General features: G+C 51.7%; 4 protein-coding genes across 5 annotated transcripts; all 4 read right to left on the minus strand.

Annotated features, from left to right (window-relative positions):
• Positions 1–3031, minus strand: LOC127760096 (amino-acid permease BAT1 homolog). The gene is made up of 8 exons (XM_052284306.1): positions 2856–3031; positions 2477–2737; positions 2372–2390; positions 2043–2262; positions 1781–1962; positions 1399–1688; positions 1177–1306; positions 1–1086 (listed from the first exon to the last, which is right to left on the minus strand). Exons 1-8 carry the CDS (start codon positions 2960–2962, stop codon positions 730–732), a joined length of 1566 nt encoding a protein of 521 aa, XP_052140266.1. The 5' UTR covers positions 2963–3031; the 3' UTR covers positions 1–729.
• Positions 3032–3387: 356 nt separating this feature from the next.
• Positions 3388–6276, minus strand: LOC127760093 (amino-acid permease BAT1 homolog). The gene is made up of 8 exons (XM_052284303.1): positions 6059–6276; positions 5678–5938; positions 5405–5423; positions 5068–5287; positions 4766–4947; positions 4369–4658; positions 4138–4267; positions 3388–4039 (listed from the first exon to the last, which is right to left on the minus strand). The coding sequence occupies exons 1-8, from the start codon at positions 6169–6171 to the stop codon at positions 3680–3682; spliced, it is 1575 nt and encodes a 524-aa protein (XP_052140263.1). The 5' UTR covers positions 6172–6276; the 3' UTR covers positions 3388–3679.
• Positions 6277–6538: 262 nt separating this feature from the next.
• LOC127760094 (amino-acid permease BAT1 homolog) lies at positions 6539–11258 on the minus strand. Of its 2 annotated transcripts, none has more exons than XM_052284304.1 (8): positions 10780–11258; positions 10418–10678; positions 10120–10138; positions 8121–8340; positions 7844–8025; positions 7463–7752; positions 7232–7374; positions 6539–7144 (listed from the first exon to the last, which is right to left on the minus strand). In XM_052284304.1, the coding sequence occupies exons 1-8, from the start codon at positions 10896–10898 to the stop codon at positions 6810–6812; spliced, it is 1569 nt and encodes a 522-aa protein (XP_052140264.1). In that variant the 5' UTR covers positions 10899–11258; the 3' UTR covers positions 6539–6809. The 2 variants fall into 2 exon arrangements, with proteins under 2 accessions (XP_052140264.1, XP_052140265.1); XM_052284305.1 differs by having other exon boundaries at positions 7024–7144; positions 7232–7361; positions 10780–11251.
• A 4375-nt stretch (positions 11259–15633) lies between these two features.
• Positions 15634–18292, minus strand: LOC127760097 (amino-acid permease BAT1 homolog). Its single transcript, XM_052284307.1, has 7 exons — positions 18090–18292; positions 17724–17984; positions 17599–17617; positions 16951–17170; positions 16648–16829; positions 16127–16546; positions 15634–16048 (listed from the first exon to the last, which is right to left on the minus strand). The coding sequence occupies exons 1-7, from the start codon at positions 18191–18193 to the stop codon at positions 15701–15703; spliced, it is 1554 nt and encodes a 517-aa protein (XP_052140267.1). The 5' UTR covers positions 18194–18292; the 3' UTR covers positions 15634–15700.
• Between the last annotated feature and the right edge of the window lie 1106 nt (positions 18293–19398).

Here is a 19398-nt window from a genome sequence, read left to right on the forward strand (position 1 = left end):
TGCTGTGTATATCTGAACCTCCTCTTAAATCTTAACCGTTAAAATCTAGATCTATTATGATCCAATGGTCAAGATATTTTTCGTTTTCTCTGATTAATGAGGGAATTTCTAGCTCCCACAGCGAACGTGGTGCCTCCTTTCAAGGCTGTTTTAATAATATAATAGATAGATAGATAGATAGATTTTGGGGTTTTTCATCAAAGTTTATTTTTCAGCCTTTGTTTTATATTGCTAAGAACACTTATATAAAAGTTTTATTTATAAATTATTTTCTGTTTGCAAATATGTCATTTCGCTTATTCCGTCAATAAGCGAAACGATAGAGTCCTAAGCTTCTTATAAGCAGCTAGTGATAACCTAGAGAAGCTGGCAAACCCAGTTTCTGATTTCGAGTTTATTTTCTAGATTCTACAACTACAACTTTTCAAAATATATGTGAAAATCTAAATTGTTTGATGGAGTTTTTGGCAGCTGAAGATTATAGCAGAAGCTACAGCTACTGAAATTTCCCTAGACAGGCCCCTCGCATCGCACGTTGCTGCGCTCTTCAACCGTTCAAAAAAGTTTTTAAAAAAATCATTTTTTTTCAAAATAAAAAGGATAAAAAAAGAAAACCGGAATGGTGGATAACTGCTGAACGACTACAATTGCACGTATAGATTACACAATATAAAAGTGTGGTTCCATATTTCCACTGACTCGCTGACTAACAACACGATACCATACTTGTCAACAATGCGTGTCAACATTCGTGATGGGCCCTTGGAACCAGAAGCGGGCACGTAGCACCCACGCACCAACACTGAGCAATAACACGCCACCGACGGCCACCGGAGTGTAGTTGAATGTCTCCTTGTTGGCCACCGGGTACGCCACCGGCAGCGAGAAGAGCACCGTGACGGTGGCCACCCACACCACACCCGCCCAGCCGACGACGACCCCGTATCGCCCGAGGTGGAACGGCCCTGGCACGAACGATCTCCGAGCCGTCGTCACGCGGAAGAACACGGGCAGCGCGTACGCGATGTACATCCCCAGCGTCGCGATCGAACCCATCGCCTGGAACGCCACCTGGCTCCCCAGCGACTGCACCGGCAAAAGGCAGAGAAGGCGTCGTCATCACGCGCACTCACCGTGAATCACCGGAGCAGCAATGCGAATGCAAATACAACTCACCGTAAGAGCCATGACGAACGCCACGGCGACGCCGAGCCAGACGACGTTGAGGGGCACCTCGTGCTTGTTCACCCGGTACCACACGCGCGACAACGGCATCGCCCCGTCTCTGGAGAAGGCGTACGCCATCCTGCACAAACAACGAGTATGTATATAGCACTCTGAGCAATTCAATCGATCATCAGGGATTCAGGGCGACGTGATGCTAGCTCTGTCACGCACCTCGAATTGCTGGTGACGCACGCGATGCCGCAGAGGAAGACGGCGACGGCGACGGCTCCCAAGCAGACGATCCCTCCAACTCCGCTGCCGTATCTCCGGTGGAAGGCGGTGTACAGAGCTTGCGCGATGGCGTAGCCGCCGGCGTCGTTGCTGGGGCTGAGCAGGTACGGGATGTCCGTCACGACAGATGTCAGAGCCAACAGGTAAATCCAACCAAACACCGTCGCGAAAAGAACCGAGGTGATGATCCCAATTGGGCCGCTCCGGTCTGCATTCTTTGTCTCCTCAACCTGCATGCATCGTCAGTTAATCACTGCCACACTACCGTCTGTCAATGCTCATTCAGATATCTGCAACCTGAGGGACAGCAGGATTAACTTACCATGTGAGCAGATGTATCGTAGCCGATAACAGAGTACTGGCTCATCAGCAAGCCCACGGCTAGGATGTAAGCCTTGTCATGGATCCCCATGCCGTTTTCCGTGTTGAGATGGGTAAACACGAACTCAATATTTGGCCTGTCCTTTGCTACTGCTGGAATCAAGATCGTCAGCACAAAGATACCTGTTGATTGTTTCAGACAGATAAATTCAGGGTTCAGAATTCAGATGCCTAGAACCGATAGAACTCACTTCATTGTGTACCTGCAGCATTCCAGATGGCTCCGACATGGCCAAACAGAGATAGCCACTCGATAGGGAGGCTGTTGATGATGCCATGCAAGATTAGGATGAAGGCATAAATCGCCAGCACGGTGTACTTGGAAGCCATGTAACCGCCGCCATTGCCTCCTCCTGTGCTAAGCAAGATGATCACTTGTAGCAGCTGCGCCAACGAGAAATCTACGCTTGCAATAGCTGCCCACTGCCACAACAATTGAAGACAAGTACAAGGCCAACGACGATGCAATTATAGTCTGCAACTGAAAAAAAACAATCCCCAAGATTATCCAAGTTGACAATGGCAAGTGTACCTGTCCCACAACGTTGAACCTGTCGAACACAAAAAAAAGACAGAATTCAAGTAGGCACCATCTCAAGGCAAGAATTGCATCTGACAATTTTGCATTAGCACGTACCAGCCAGTGACCCAGGAAGCCAAGGAAGCCCATTGTTTGCCGGCCAGCTTGGCGCTCCAGTAGTATAGCCCGCCGGAAGTCGGGTACGCCGAGCAGATCTCGGCCATGGACAGGGCGACGCAGCAGTTGAACACCGCCACCACCAACCATCCCAACGTCATGGACACCGGCCCGCCGTACCGCAGCCCGGTGTTGTACGTCGTCGTCACCCCCATCATCACGGAGATGTTGGCGAAGGAGAAGGCAAAGTTGGACAGTGCCCTGTACGCAGATTAGTTTGAAAAGAGTCTTGTGATTGGAAGATCCAAAATGCATGCATAATTGCTAATCAAGAACTAGTCTGAACAAATTAAACACAAGCAAGCATATGCATCTATACGAGAGGCCACGCTTGAGCTCCTGCTTGTAGCCGAGCTGGTGAAGCCGGAGACTGTCCGGATCGACTTGATCGCCGGCGGCCACCGCCAATTGGACGGAGCGAGACATGGCCTGGATCTCTAGATCCTCTACCTTGGGAAGAAGCTATCACCTCTGTTGCTCACTAGTCGCGCTATGCTGCAGTTTACATGCTCAGACAGCTCAGTGTAACTAGTCAAGTTTCCGAAAGAGAATAGTCCAAGTATCTGTCATGTATGATTCGCGAGTCAACAAAATGGTTGGAAATTTTGTACCACTGATTCACTGATCTGCCCATGTCACGATTTCCTTTCGTATTACACGCCAATGTTGACTCAGAAAATATAGGATATATATACGTCACGTTAGTACTACTTCTAATCACGGTTCATGTTAAACTATGCTTGAATGGGTGCACGCATGCTTTTTTTTCAGTACAGTTTTTGTCCCCACGCCTGTCCTTTTCTAATAAAATCAGCCGGATCTTAGACCGTTGAAGTTTTCAAATTTGCATCCAATAAAAATGTGAATCCAATGAAGGTTATGTTTGGCAAGAGCTAGAGTCAGCCAAAACGTTTTAATTTCATCTAAAATGTAAGTGAAACTGGTGGAACATTCTCATAAAATGAATTAGAGATGTACAACTGGGTTTAAATGGCTCCACAACTCCACTTTAGACCTAGAATGGTAAATTTAAGAGTTGAGACTCTAACAAATACTAAGCCCTAAAGAACGACCTCTTATTGGGCCCACTTATGGGCCTCCAAGCAAGGCTACACATCTGCGGGCCCATACTTTTCTAGGCCGTCAAATCGGGCCGTCACTAGTGTTGGTAATGGGCCCTTGGAACCAGAACCGAGCATGGAGCACCCACGCGCCGACGCTGAGCAGCAACACGCCGCCGACGGCCACCGGAGTGTAGTTGAACGTCTCCTTGTTGGCGACCGGGTACGCCACCGGCAGCGAGAAGAGCACCGTGACGGTGGCCACCCACACCACACCCACCCAGCCGACGAGAACCCCGTACTTTCCGAGGTTGAACGGCCCTGGCACGAACGATCTCCGAGCCGTCGTCACGCGGAAAAACACAGGCAGCGCGTACGCGATGTACATCCCCAGCGTCGCGATCGAGCCCAACGCCTGGAACGCCACCTGGCTCCCCAGCGACTGCCAAAAAAACAACAAAATTAGCGCACCGTGTCAGAGCAGCGCACGCAGGAGGAACAGAAGCAGCAACGCGTGCAACTCGGAATATAATAATTCACCGTGAGAGCCATGAAGAAGGCCACGGCGACGGCGAGCCAGACGACGTTGAGAGGCACCTCGTGCTTGTTCACCCTGTACCACACGCGCGACAACGGCATCGCGCCATCCCTGGAGAAAGCATACGCCATCCTACAGAAACCCGACATGTAAATCACCAACTCGACACGATGATTCGATGAACAGCTAGCTGTGGAATCATCAGATCGATCGACGCGATGTGAGCCCGTCACCTTGAGTTGCTGGTGACGCACGCGATGCCGCAGAGGAAGATGGCGACGGCGACAGCTCCCAGGCAGGCGATCCCGCCAGCGCCGCTGCCGAACCTCCGGCGGAAGGCGGTATACAGAGCTTGCGCGATGGCGTAGCCGCCGGCGTCGTTGCCGGGGCTGAGCAGGTACGGGATGTCCGTCACGGCAGTCGTCAGAGCCAACAGGTAGATCCACCCGAACACCGTCGCGCAAACAACCGACGTGATGATCCCAATTGGCCCGCTCCGATCTGCATTCTTTGTCTCCTCAACCTGCATACACGCATCATCGGCTCATCACTGTGACACTGTGTTCTATCCATATTCAGTTATGCTCATTCAGATATCTGCAGCCTGACAGGAGTAGAGGACTCGTTTACCATGTGAGCGGATGTATCGTAGCCGAGCACGGAGTACTGGCTCATCAGCAATCCCACGGCTAGGATGTAAGCCTTGCTATGGATCCCCATGCCGTTGTCCGTGTTGAGATGGGTAAACACGAACTCAACACTTGGCCTGTCCTTTGCTACTGCCGGGATCAGGATCACCAGAACAAAGACACCTATCATTGTTGATTGTTCAGACAGATAAATTTCGTTCAGGGTTCAATATTCAGACTTCAGATGCCAAGAACCACAATTCATAAGGACTCGTGATTATTGCCTCCATGTGTACCATGCACCTGCAGCATTCCAGATGGCCCCGATTTGGCCAAACAGAGATAGCCACTGGATAGGGAGGCTGTTGATGACGCCATGAAGGATTAGGATGATGGCGCAAATCACCAACACGACATACTTTGAAGCCATGTAGCCGCCGCCATTGGCTCCTCCCGTGCTAAGCAAGATGATCACCTGTAGCAGCTGCGCCAGCGAGAAGTCTACGCTCGCAATAGCTGCCCACTGCCACAACAGTTGAAGACAAGGACAGGGCAACAATGCAAATTTTTTTCTCGAAAAATGAAGTTATAAGCTGGAGCTAAAAACAGTATCTAGATCCACCTGACAATGGTAGTATACCTGTCCAACGATATTGAACCTGTCGAACACACAACACAATAACAAATTCAGGCTCGCAAATTAAGTTGAACAACAGCATACATGCATAATCCACAGCAACAAATATTCAAAATCGTAATGATCAAACATAATCTTCAAGAAGGCACCATCTCAAGACAACAAATTTTTTTCAAGGATATCAAGAAAACAATTGCACCTAACCATTTTGGATTAGTTCCAGTGCATAAAGACAGGGGAAATTGATGCAGACTAGCTCATACATGTCTCACGTACCAGCCAGTGACCCAAGAAGCCAGGGACGCCCATTCCTTGCCGGCCAGCTTGGCGCTCCAGTAGTAGAGGCCACCGGAGGTCGGGTACGCCGAGCAAATCTCGGCCATGGACAGGGCGACGCAGCCGTTGAACAGCGCCACCACCAGCCACCCCAGCGTCATCGACACCGGCCCGCCGTAGCGCAGCCCCGTGTTGTAGGTCGCCGTGACGCCCGTCAGCACCGAGATGTTGGCGAACGAGAAGGCGAAATTCGACAGGGTCCTGTGTGTATATATATCCAGATGAATCGATCAAGATGGTCTTAGTTTTGAAAAGAATGAACTAATTAGCACGGTGAATGCATGCTAAGTCTGAATAAACTGAAACTTGTTGTGTGCATACGAGAGGCCACGCTTGAGCTCCTGCTTGTAGCCGAGCTGGAGAAGCCGGAGGCTGTCCGGGTCGTCGGCGGCCTGATCGCCGGCGGCCATCGCTAATTGGACGGAGCGAGACATGGCCGTGGATCAGTTCTCTATCTCCTGTAGGCTGTTTCCTGGGAGGCTAGCTATTTTTGACGCTATCACCTCCATAGCTCACTAATCCTGCAGAGTATAGTTTACATGCTCGCTGTACTAGTCAACTTCCCAAAAAAGAAATGTCCAAGTACGTACCTCTCTCTTATATATAATTCATAATCAATGAAATGGTTGGAAATTTTGTATACCACTGATGATTGATTGATACGCTTATGTCACGATTTTCCTGTAGTATTGCCAACTACCGTTGACTAACTGAAGGATAAGATGCAATATATCGCTGTATACCTTATGCGTTCCAAAAAAAAACTGTATACCTTAGGACTTTTGGTTCATGTTTGAACTATGCTTGAATTATTGCACGCATGCTGCTTTTTTAGTATAGTTCTGTACCTCATTCCTGTCTTTTTCTAACATAATCAGCCGAATCGTAGACCGTTGAATTTCCATCCAAGGACATGGGAATACGAATCAAAATAAAGAACGGCCTCTTACTGGGCCGCCCAACAAAGCTACATGTACGTGGGCTTCCTTGTCAGCCGTAGAACTCCATGGGCCGTAGCACACATGCATCGGCCCATACAGTTATGGGCCGTCACAGCGGGCCGTCATTAGTGTTAGTAATGGGCCCTTGGAACCAGAAGCGGGCACGGAGCGCCCACGCGCCGACGGTGAGCAGCAGCACGCCGCCGACGGCCACCGGCGTGTAGTTGAACGTCTCCTCCGCCACCGGGTACGCCACCGGCAGCGAGAAGAGCACGGTGACGGCGGCCACCCAGAGCACGGCGGCCCAGCCGACGACGATCCCGTACTTGCCAAGGTGAAACGGCCCCGGAACGAAGGATCCCCTCGCCGTCGTCACCCGGAAGAAGATCGGCAGCGCGTAGGAGATGCAGAGCCCTATCGTCGCGATGGACACCATTGCTTGGAATGCCACCTGGCTTCCCAGCGACTGTCATAAAAATAAAGCATAATTCTGGTTATTCTGAACTGAGAATCAAGCATGAAAATTAATCAGCAGTGGTACGAATTAACTCACTGTCAGAGCCATGATGAACGCCACCACCACAGAGAGCTATACGGCGTTTATAGGCACCTCTTGCTTGTTCACTCGGTGCCAGACTTTCGAGAACGGCATTGCTCCGTCCCTGGAGAACGCATACGCCATCCTGCATGCAGTGGCTAATTAACCTAGGAAATTATCAACATGTACGTAGCTAATTAAGCTAAGCTAAATTCCTGAACACGTCAGCTGATCGATCGATCTGACCTCGAGTTGCTAGTGATGCAGGCGAGGCCGCAGAGGAAGACGGCGACAACGACGACTCCCAAGCAGAGGATCCCTCCCAGGCCGCTGCCGTATCTCCGGTGGAAAGTGGTGTAGAAAGCTTGAGCAACCGCGTTGCCGCCGGCGTCGTTGTCGGGGCTCAACAGGTAGGGAATGTCCGTCACCGCCGACGTGAGTGACACTATGTAGATCCACCCGAACACGGTCGAGAGAGCAACCGAGGTTACGATCCCGATCGGGCCACTCCAATCTGCATTCTTCGTTTCCTCTGTCTGATGCATAGAATGATATACTGTCAGAGTGTCAGTAGTATTTGCAGTTTAGATATGGACTACTGTGTCTAGGGGCGAAATCGCAACGTACCATATGAGCAGATGTGTCGTAACCGGCCATCGCGTACTGGCTCATCAACAACCCGATGAGTAAAATGTAAGCCTTGTCGCGTATCCCCATGCCGTTTTCTGTGTTGAAGTGAGTGAAAATGAACTCAACGCTCGCCCTTTCCGTGGCGACAGCCGGGATCAAGGCCACCAGCACAAAGACACCTAGCAAACGAAGAACAATAGAGTGATGATGGAATCGATGGTGACTTAATAAGGAGATCGATTGCAAGAGGAGGAAAAAAAAATAATTTCATTACCTGCCGCATTCCAAAAAGCTCCAAGCTGGCCGAACCAAGAGAGGCACTGGATCGGGAGGCTGTTGATAGCGCCGTGGATGACGAGCATGGCGCCGTAGATGGCGAGCACGACGTAGTTGGAGGCCATGTAGCCTCCGCCGTTGGCTCCACCGGTGCTGAGCAAGACGATCACCTGGACCAACTGCGCCAACGCGAAGTCCACGCTCGTGGTAGCGGCCCACTATGTCATCAAGAGATCCATATAGCGTCAGCCCACTGTTAGGCTTTTCTGTACGGAATAAGTTCACTTTGAGTCCCTCTATTTGTCGCTCAGTCCGATTTTCATCCTTGACCGCAAAACCGGGTATGACCCGTCCCCCAACTTACGAAAACCGTGTAGACGAGGTCCCTCAGCGGTTTTGAAGGTGGTTTTGGCTGATGTGGCGACTACGTGGCTTGTTTGACTAGATATTCGTCCCACGTGGCATTGACGTGGCGCTTACATGGCAATTATATCTCGAAAAAATAATAAAAAACATGGGACCCACATGTCAGCTAAAAATAATAATTTTAAAATGGTGGCCCCACATGTCAGCTACTCCTCCCTTCTTCCCCCTCCCTTCTCTCTCATATTCATCGTCCTCTCTTCTTCATGTGCGCAGGGGGAAGGAGGCGAGGCGAGGCGACGCATCCCCCACACCGACACCACCCCCAGCGCGCCGCCACCGCCGGCATCTTCGTCTTCCTCCTCGCCACCGCTGCTGCCGCCAGCATCTTCGTCTTCCTCCTCCGCCGTCACCGCCTGCATCTTCGTCTTCCTCCTCACCGCCGCCGCGGCAAGCAGGCCGGTGACGACGACGTGGAGATGGCCGAGGGGAGGAACAACAAGGTCGCCGACGGCGGAAGCGCCGATGACTCGACGACCAGCGGCAAGGCGGACACCAAGGTGTAGCTCTGGCGTCTCAATCAATCCATGAGCGATCGAGTAGCTCAGTAGCATGCAATCGGCTAAGATTTCCTGCATGTGTTCTAGTACTACAAGTAATAATATTAGCTAGCCTAAAAGGCTAAAACACATAACGTGCATGAAAGGAAAGTACTATCCTAACTGAATAAAACAGCTTTTGCAGGCACAAGTTTAACATAATATGTCTGCTTTGATCTTTATTTGGAAGTTGTAATTAACCATGTTTGTAATAACGAGATAATTAAACGAGAGTATCCATGTGTCAAGAGGTCAAGCGTGACCTCTCCCACACCGTCCATGGCTTCCCCGCCGATGAGCACCACGTCCGGGAGGTGATTTTGCTCACGCTCCACTCCCGCGCCTGCGTCGCGTCGCTGTCGCGCTGCCTAGGCGTCACGCTCAAGATGCTGGTGCTCGTCCACCACCTCCTCGCCGACGGCGACCCGGCGTTCGAGCAGGAGGTGTTCTACGCCATGCGCCGGGGCACCCGCTCCGTCCACCCCCGCCCCCCAGCGCCGCCACGCCGTCGCTCGCTCCAGCCGGCCTCCTCGTCGCTCGGCCGCCGTGCGCCGTTCCAGCCGGCCTCCTCGTCGCTCCGCCGCCCATGAGCGGGAGAGAGACAAGAGGGAGAGAGAGGGGACAGAGAGAAGAGGTTGTGAGGATGACGTGTGGGTCCACATGGGCCCACCTTTTTTATTAATTTGTGTGTGCAACTGACATGTGGGCCCCACAAGTTTTATTATTTTTTTTGGATCTAATTGCCCCATCAGCGCCACGTCAATAACACGTTGGACAAAAATCTAGTCAAAAGAAGCCACGTCGGCGCCACCTCAGCCAAAACCGGAGTCAAATACTGCCGAGGGACCTTATTTAAACGGTTTCGTAAGTTAGGGGATCCGTCGTACCCGGTTTTGTGATTAAGGGACGAAAATCGGACTGGGCAACAAATAAAGGGACCCAAAGTGAACTTATTCCTTTCTGTACTCATGGCCCAATAAAAAAAGGCCCATCAATTAGCGAGAAGCCCGGGCCCAGAAATCCGAATGTACCTACCTGTCCCGTGATGTTAAACCTGCAAAGCAGAGCACAAGGAATGAAAAACAGAACAAGAGATAAAGGTCTTTCTCTCTTTTTTTCTTTTTGAGAAAATAAAGGTCTCTTTTGGAATGTGCGAGTTTTACAAGATTTTTATATACGATCGATCAATTTCCGTGAAAATCCTATAAAAATATCCAATTTTAAACGAAGCCTAAAAGATGCTGGAGTATGAAATTTTTGCAAGGCTTTCCTCATTTCTTGGAACGAGAAGTTCATGAGAGACGGACAATTCACAATACATACACGTACTCACCAGCCAGTAATCCAAGAAGCAAAGGGAGCCCAGTCGTTGCCGGCGAGCTTGGCACTCCAGTAGTAGAGGCCACCGGAGGTCGGGTAGGCGGAGCAGATCTCGGCCATGGACAGGGCCATGCAGCCGTTGAAGGCGGACACGACGAGCCACCCGAGCGTCATGGACACCGGCCCGCCGTAGCGGAGCCCCGTGCTGTACGTCGTCGTCACACCGGCCATCACGGAGATGATGGAGAAGGAGAAGGCGAAGTTGGAGAGAACACTAGCTCACGAAGGCCAAAAACAATTAACCAAAGATGCCAATGAACAGTAGTAGTCTGCGAGGCTTCGCATGGTAAATTCATAAGATAAGCTGCTCCTTACGAGAGGCCGCGCTTCAGCTCTTGCTTGTAGCCGAGCTGCCGCAGCCGAATTTTATCTCGATCGCCATCGCCGGCCGGATCGGCGGGCACGGCCACCTCGACGGAGCGAGAGAGCGCCATCTGTATCGTGCTTCCTTTGCAGTAGATTTGCAAAAACTTTACAGGCTCAGTGCATGGTACTAGTGTCTGGTTTAGGCAGTAGCTTCTCTACGATGGAAGAATCAAGATGTGGATGGGGATATTATTTGATTGGGTAGGATAGTAGCAAAATTTAACCGTCGCCTTTCATTTCCGGACAATAATGCAAATTGCTTTGATATTTTTGGATTGTTTCAGCTTGTGCATTAATTGGTCTTCAGCTCTTTGATGTATACCGGATCCCTCGCTGTCTCTGATCGATCTGTTTGTTCACACCTGTGTGGCGGGCGCGGAGGAAAAACTCCGAGGAAAAGCCCATGAAATTGATGAGTCCTCGGCCTATTAGGCCCAATAAACACCACAAGAATATCTTGGGGAAAAAGTACACCCAAGGTCCCTCAACTCGTCATCGGGTTAAAAAACATCCCCCAACCACAAAACCAGATATACAACGTCTCTCAACTTACAAAACCGTCGTTTTGGGTCCTTCAATGGTTTTTAACCCCGGTTTTATCCAACGTGGAGGCTGAGTCAGCGTAGGACCCACATATCAGGGTGCCACGTCATCATCTCTTTCCTCTCCTTTCCCTTCCTCCCCTCCCCCCAGGCATTTAACTATTTGCCACTTTTAGATTTGACAATTAACTATTTGTCACGCCTATCACAATGACATATGGGTCCATATGTGTCTAAAACATATGGGTCCGGTATATAGTTCAATATCCCCCCCCCCCCCCCCCCCCCCCCCCCGCCCCCCCCGCGCCTCGTTCACTTTTCTGCTCTGCGAGTCGGGAGGAGGTCGCCGGTGACGTGGGAGAAGGGGAGGGCGGCGGCAGCGGCGGACTCTGGTCTCCCCCGGCCTCAACCCGTCTACGCCACCGAGGCGCCACCGTCGCTCTTCTCCTCTGCCGGCCACCGGCTCTGTAGCATGATAGCATGATGAAGGGGAAGGGCATCCTCAAGCCGAGGCGCCTAGGATGCGGCAGCAAGGACGGCGACAAGGGATGTGCAGCGGCCTCCTAGGATTCGGTGGAGATAGCGTGGCGGCGGTGGACCAATGGAGGCCGCGCCACAGGCAGAGCGGGGTGGAGGCGGTCCAGGTGGCCAGCTGCGTGTTCCCGCCTTCCCTCCGCAGCGCTGGCTTCACGCACTGCAGGAGGAGCGCCACTTCCAAGTTGCCCTCGCCTGCAATTCCCCCGGCCCCCGCAGAGACTAGGAGGCAGCAAATCATGAGATGCATCATCGATCTCATCTGCTTGCTTGAATTGCGTTGGGGCAGAGCATGTGAACACACTGGACTGGAGCAGTGGAGTGAAAGAGTGTGCAAGTGAATCGAGTGAGAACCACTCTTAATACTCAAGGGAGGGAAGTGATGACTGATTGACTGCTCCCTCTACTGCTGCTCGTTCGTTCCGCCGACGATGGATCTGCAGCGCCTCGATCCAGGGCAGCCGCCCCGGCTGCTTCGACCTTACGAGCAACTTTTTGGAGCGCCGCGTCGTTGGCCATCACCCACATCTGTCTCTCTCTGGAATGGCGCTCTCCACGTCGTCGGTGAGGGCGGCGACGCGCCGACGACACACCGCTCGGTGCCCGCGGGCCTCCGCTCCCAACCTCATCTACTCCCGCGTAGTGGCCGAGATCCAAGAGCGGCACCGGCGCGCCTCCGCCTCCAGATGGTCGACGTCGACCGCCGCCCGCCGTCTCTGTCGCCTCTGCATACGCGGCTGCCCCCACCACCCCGCACATCCTTGCTCACCTCACCACCGTCGGGGTCCACGACAGTGAGCTCAGGGACCGCTTCCACGTCGGCGTCGGCGTCCAACGGCCGCGGCGATGACAGCGGCAGGCGACCCTCGGCCGGCCGTGTGCCTCCGGTCTCCCCCTGCCGCCGCCCGTCTTCGCCCAGCGACCTCCTCCGACCCGTCGGCAGCCAGCAGAGAGGAGAAAAGTGTGTGTGAGAGAGAGAGAGAGGAAGAAGTTAGATAGAGGAGGTCATAACATGGCATACTGACTGACACGTGAGGCTCACGCTGACTCAGCCGCCACGTTGGATAAAACCGGGTTAAAACCACCGAAGAACTTAAATTAAACGGTTTTGTAAGTTGAGAGACACTGGATATCTGGTTTTGTGGTTTGGGGATGATTTTGTAACTCGATGATTTTGTAACTCGATGGTTCGGTGTACTTTTACAAGTTGAGGGACCTGCCCCCGATAGGAAAAAGTACACCGAAGGTCCCTCAACTTGTCATCGAGTTACAAAATCATCCTCCAACCACAAAACCAGATACCGGGCGTCCCTCAACTAATAAAACAGTTCACTATAGATCCTCAGGTGGTCTTGACCCCGGTTTTGTCTGACGTGGCTGTTGAGTCAGCGTGGGACCCACGTGGGTCCCACATGTCATTAATGCCAGGTCATCTCTCTCCTCCTCTTCTCTCCCTTCCTCATCTCTCACTTCTCTCCAATTTGATGGCGACGCGGGCGACGCTGCTGCAGTGATGGCGGCGACGGGCGACGGGAGGAGCTGCGGGCGGGCGGCGGGGGGAGGAGCAGCGCGCGGCGGGCGGAGTGGGCGGGCGGCGGGCGGAGCGGCTGCGGCAGATGCACCCGCAGCACGGGCCTGCCGGAGGACCAGGCGACGGTGCGGGGAGCGGCCGGCCGGCGGAGCAGACGGGGCGCGGGCGTGCAGCAGATGACCGGGCGTGCGGCAGACGGCGGAGGTTGGCGTCGGCGTGGGCGAAGCGAATGACCGGGTGGGACTCGCGGGCGGCGATGTCGACGCCGCGGATGTGGACGCGACGCGGTCGGGGTAGGCCCAGTGGTCGAGACGGTAGAAGAAGAGCGGCATGGGGTGGCGGGAGCAATGGCGCTGGTGCCTGGTGGTCGCGGCGGAAGGCGTCCGTGGCGATGAGGTCGTGCAGACGCCGCTGCAGCAGGCCACCTCGGCGGCCGGCTTGCAATCAAAATAACAAAGTATTACCGTTTGTTATGGACAATAGCATGAAATTTTATTCAGAATAGCTCATGATTGTAATGTTACCACATTCTGTTCACTCATAGCACAAATTGACTCTGCAGTGCACACTTACTAACAAAATACAGTAGGCAATTTCATTGATTTTATCCATGCAGTTTGCATTGTTTTTTTATCAACAACATCTGTTTGGTTCTGCTTTTATTTTGAACATTAACAGGCTAACTCTAACTCATATACAATGTCAGGCCATGGTGGCAGCGATGGTCTACATGGTGATGTGCCTTCACTAGATTATGTTGTAGAAGATACAGTAAGTCTGAATATAAGCAAGCAGTCTTGCAATTATTCCTTCATTCAGTTACTTATGAAATATATTATTATCTTCAAACAAGATGTACTTCTTGGTAAAATTGTGCTTGAGAATCCAGGGGTCCTCTGTTTTCTTCTTGGTCACTCCACTGGTGGAGCTGTTGTTTTGAAGGTATGCCTTGTAACAATAAGTAGTTTTTCTCTGCTCTATTTAGGCGAGGTTTAGAAACTGACCCTACTCCTCTGGGCCTGTGAATAATGGATAATTGGATATCCTGACGGGCAGAGCAATGGTGCAAAGCATTAACAAAATAGCCTGGTTCAAACTTGAAATGGTTTGGCTGCAGATATGTTCATTTTACATGCTTCATATTCTTCTTTCCCTTGTGCTTGTCAGTAGCTGGTATTTTCCAGGCATCATTGTTCCCTCATATCAGAGCAAAACTGGAAGGCATCATCCTAACTTCACCAGCGCTGCAGCGGGCGACCTCGGCGGCTGGCCGTTTGCCACCACAGCCTGGTTGCCTCCGTTCGCCGCCGCAGCCTGGTCGACTCCGTTCGCCGCCGGCTCCTGGTCGCCATGCTCCTCGACGGCGCGAGGATCATCGACGGCTGCTACATGGCGAGACGCGGCCCCGCCGCCATCGGCATCCCCCCGTCGAGCGGCGCGCGATGGAGGAAGCCGTCGCCGGCGACTCTGCTCAGCGGAAAGAGGAGAAGAAGAAGGCCGCCACAGCGGCGGCAACGAGGATGCGGGCGGAGGGCGCGACGCCGGCCGCCGGACCTCCTCCTCTCACCTCCCTCCCGGCTGCGCGCGGTGGAGAAAGCCGCCGCTGGCGACTCCGCCTAGCGGAAAGAAGCGAAGAAGAAGGACGCCGGCCGCCGGACCTCTGCCTCCCCGCCCCCGCGGGGGCCTCCTCCCCAGTCCCCACCCGTTGGCCACCCTGCCGCCTGGCCAGATGAGCACAGTGAGAGAAAGAAGAGGCGAAATAAGAGAGAAGTGATGAGGTGGTATCTGACACGTCGGTCTCATGCTGACTCAACCGCCATGTCGCATAAAACCGAGGTCAAAACCACCGAAGCATCTAACGTGAACGATTTTGTTAAGTTGAGGGATGTGATATATCTGGTTTTGTGGTTAGAGAACGATTCTGTAACTCGACGACAAGTTGAGGGACCTTCAGTGTACTTTATCCTAGGATTAGCGACTCATTTCACGGTGGCCCAAAGTCAAGCTGTTAAACCAATCCGGCCCATGTTGACCGCTCATATTCCGTAACGGGCCAAATGCAAGCCCACTTTTTACCTGGGCTTGGTAGGAAAGCCACCTACACAGCCCCTTTCGTTGGGCTTATATCGGCCCAAAAGGAACACAAATTTCGCGTTTAACGGATCGGTACGGACCCAATTCGTGGTCAAACCCAAATACGCTTCAAATTGAAATTTATCAAATCAGGGTACGCGCGTTCAAATTTACAAATTCAGGGTACGTTTTACGCGTCAACGTTGGTGACAGGCCCTTGGAACCAGAAGCGGGCATGGAACACCCACGCGACGAGGCTGAGCAGCAGCACGCCACCGACGGCCACCGGCGTGTAGTTGAACGTCTCCTTGGCCACCGGATACGCCACCGGCAGCGAGAAGAGCACCGTGACGGTGGCCACCCAGACCACGGCCATCCAGCCGACCACGAGCCCATATCGCCCGAGGTGAAACGGCCCCGGAACAAACGACTTCCGAGCCGTCGTCACGCGGAAAAACACCGGCAGCGCGTACGCGATGTACAGCCCCAGCGTGGTGACCGACACCATCGCCTGGAACGCCACCTGGCTCCCCAGCGACTGCCATGAGAAAACAACCAAATCAGAGCAGCTCGAGAAATTTACAGCAGCAGCAGCAGCAATGGACTTAGAATTCACCGTGAGAGCCATGACGAAGGCCACGGCGACGGAGAGCCAGACGACGTTGAGGGGCACCTCGCGGCTGTCCACGCGGTGCCACACGCGCGACAGCGGCATCGCGCCGTCCCTCGAGAACGCGTACCCCATCCTCGAGTTGCTGGTGATGCACGCTGAGCCGCACAGGAAGACGGCGACGGCGATGACACCCAGGCAGGCGAGCGCTCCGGCGCCGGTGCCGTACCTCCGGTGGAAGCTGGTGTACAGGGCCTGGGCAATGGCGTACCCGCTGGCGTCGTTGTCGGGGTTCAGGAGGTAAGGTATATCCACAACGATTGATGTCAGGGCAACCAGGTAGATCCACCCGAACATGGTTGATAGGCCTACGGACGTGATGATCCCCATCGGCCCACTCCAATCCGCGTTCTTCGTCTCCTCTATCTGAATGTGCAGACAAAAAGATTCAGTGATTCGTCGATCAGTTGAATGCATACGAAGAGAAAGTAGGATTGTTCAGGACATTCAACAATCAGATTTATTACCATGTGTGCAGATGTATCGTAGCCGATTACAGAGTACTGGCTCATCAGCAACCCCACAGCTAGAATGTAGGCCTTCTGGTGGATGCCCATGCCGTTTTCTGTGTTGAAATGGGTAAAGATGAACTCTGGGCTCGCCCTTTCCTTGGCAACCGATGGGATCAAGATCGTCAGCGCAAACACACCTGGATCGTGTGTTGATACAGACAAACAGAACAAAGATCAAATCACGATCAGATGATCTGATGATGTAAATGTTCAGACTGAATATCTGAAGAAACGGTCGGGACGTTGAGTCGACTGTACCTGCAACATTCCAGAAAGCTCCAAGTTGACCAAACCAGGAGAGCCAGTGTATGGGAAGGCTGTTGATAAGACCGTGCAGGATGAGGATGACAGAGTAGATGGCCAACACGACGTACTTGGACGCCATGTAGCCGCCGCCGTTGGCGCCTCCTGTGGCAAGCAAGATGATCACCTGGAGAAGCTGCGCCAGCGAGAAATCCACGCTCGTCGTGCAAGCCCACTGGGATGAGTGGAGGAGCAGTTAACGAGCGATTGGAGCGTCAGAGATTTCTGCGCTTTCTGGAAACAATTCGAGAGTGCAAAATGGACTTTTTTTTATTTATTTTTAAGAAATCGTGAAGTTTGAACAACAATTAGTCCAAAGGTATTTTGAGAAAAAAAAAGGAATAAAATTATATTCATATTTGAAAGCACTTTCAAAAATCATGGCTCATTAATTACTTCCTCCATTTCATATTATTAATCGCTTTGTCTATTTTCTAAGTCAAACTTTTAAATTTATAAGAATTTTAGCAACGTCTACAAATCAAATTAATCTCACTAAATGTACCATTTAATATATTTTATAATAGGTTTGTTTTGTACTGAAAATACTACTATATTTTTTTATAAACTTCTACATAACTCATGGAGTTTGAATGCACGTACCTGTCCGACAATATTGAACCTGTAAAACAGAAGACAAAAGGATTAAGCGGATTCCATATTTAAAACATGTTAACGATTAAATTAAAGCATGAGAGATAAATTAAGCTAGGACGCGAAGAACACACCAGCCAGTGACCCAAGAAGCCAAGGGAGCCCATTCCTTGCCGGCCAGCTTGGCGCTCCAGTAGTAGAGGCCACCGGAGGTCGGGTAGGCGGAGCAGATCTCGGCCATGGACAGGGCGACGCAGCCGTTGAAGGCGGACACCACCAGCCAACCCAGCGTCATGGACACTGGCCCGCCGTAGCGCAGCCCCGTGCCGTACGTCGTCGTGACGCCCGTCAGCACGGAGATGATGGAGAAGGAGAAGGCGAAGTTGGAAACAAGGCTAACAAAGGATTGCAATATGTGCCAAATTAACACTCACAAGCTTAATTTGGTGAAAAATGATCGCAATGAAGTGTGGTAAAAGAAGGGAAGAAGAAGCACATACGAGAGGCCACGCTTGAGCTCTTGCCTGTAGCCCAGCTGGTGCAGCCGGGCTTGGTCTGCATCGGCGTCGGCGGCGTCCATGGCCACCACGCCGGAGCGAGACATCGCCGTCGGTGTCTGCTCACTACTTTTCTCTATGATATCTCCGCGGTGGCGCTGCTCAGTAATTCAATATATATAAGCTTCCTAGATGAAGAAAGTCTTTGGTGTACAGCGAGTCAAGGGAGGGACTGGAAATCATGCTCGGATGCAGCACTCCGGCGTCTTCGCTTTCGCATGCTTCGCCATTTTTTATTACTTGCATGATTGATTGCTATCGACGTTTATCGTAGCCATCCCTTTCTTTGGTCTTGCATTTCTCCGTGCATTAAAACAGAGTAAATTGCCCTTTGCCCTTTGAACCGGGAGACGGCAGTAGTATAGCTGGTTTCATTTTACTAGGTTTGCATCATATTACATTATTATTGAACACGAGGATTGTAAAATATGAGTAAAACATACTGAACTTCTTAAATTTAGACCATATTTCACAACATGTTTTTCTTTGATTTTATGAAATTTTATAGGCTTGATGATGCATCCTGATGTTAAGTGAAATTTATTTTAAAATAACTTGGTGTAAAGTGAAAGTATATGCAACCCCCTGCAATATTACTTTTGACATGTCGTTGGTGCCACTTGCTCAAGGGCCTACATGTCAGTGACTCCTACCGTAGGAGCGGTGCCACATAGCAATTGAGTCCATGTAAAAACAAGTGAAACACGATGCAGTTTTCATAGTGCAAAGTACAATTTACTCTTAAGAATAAGGAAGATGATGCCATCCACATGAAGAAATTTCTTGTTGGCCTTGCATTTCTCTGCACTGCATTAAAGAAACAAACGATCGGGTCATATAGATGTCGGATAGTAATAGTACCCTTGATGGTCATAGAGAGTAGGTGCACGGTGCACCCAAATTAAGCATGTGTGACTGGTCTTGGCGCCAACGTAGTTGTCCATGCTAGCTGAAAGTTTGCATTCGCCCATCTCTGAAAGCCACCTTGGCAAAAGGATTGCATATCGTGTGCCGCTGCCCTGAAAGTTAAGGTCCATCGCTCGCCTTCATGTCAACAATGGTGCTGCTCCGCCCAAAGCGCCTCGGCTCATTGACAACCATCACTCATCAGTGTTGCCCTAATCGCCACCGTCCACTATGCGTAGGGAGGAGGGGAGGTGAATGGACATTTTAGGTGTGTACTATAGGGTGCAGTGGTTATATCTAATTGTTTTTCCACAATGGTTTTTAGAGGTCTTGAATGTAATGTTTC

The sequence above is a fragment of the Oryza glaberrima genome, chromosome 1, assembly GCF_000147395.1.
Source record: "Oryza glaberrima chromosome 1, OglaRS2, whole genome shotgun sequence".
In the NCBI taxonomy this organism is placed as follows: Eukaryota; Viridiplantae; Streptophyta; class Magnoliopsida; order Poales; family Poaceae; genus Oryza; species Oryza glaberrima.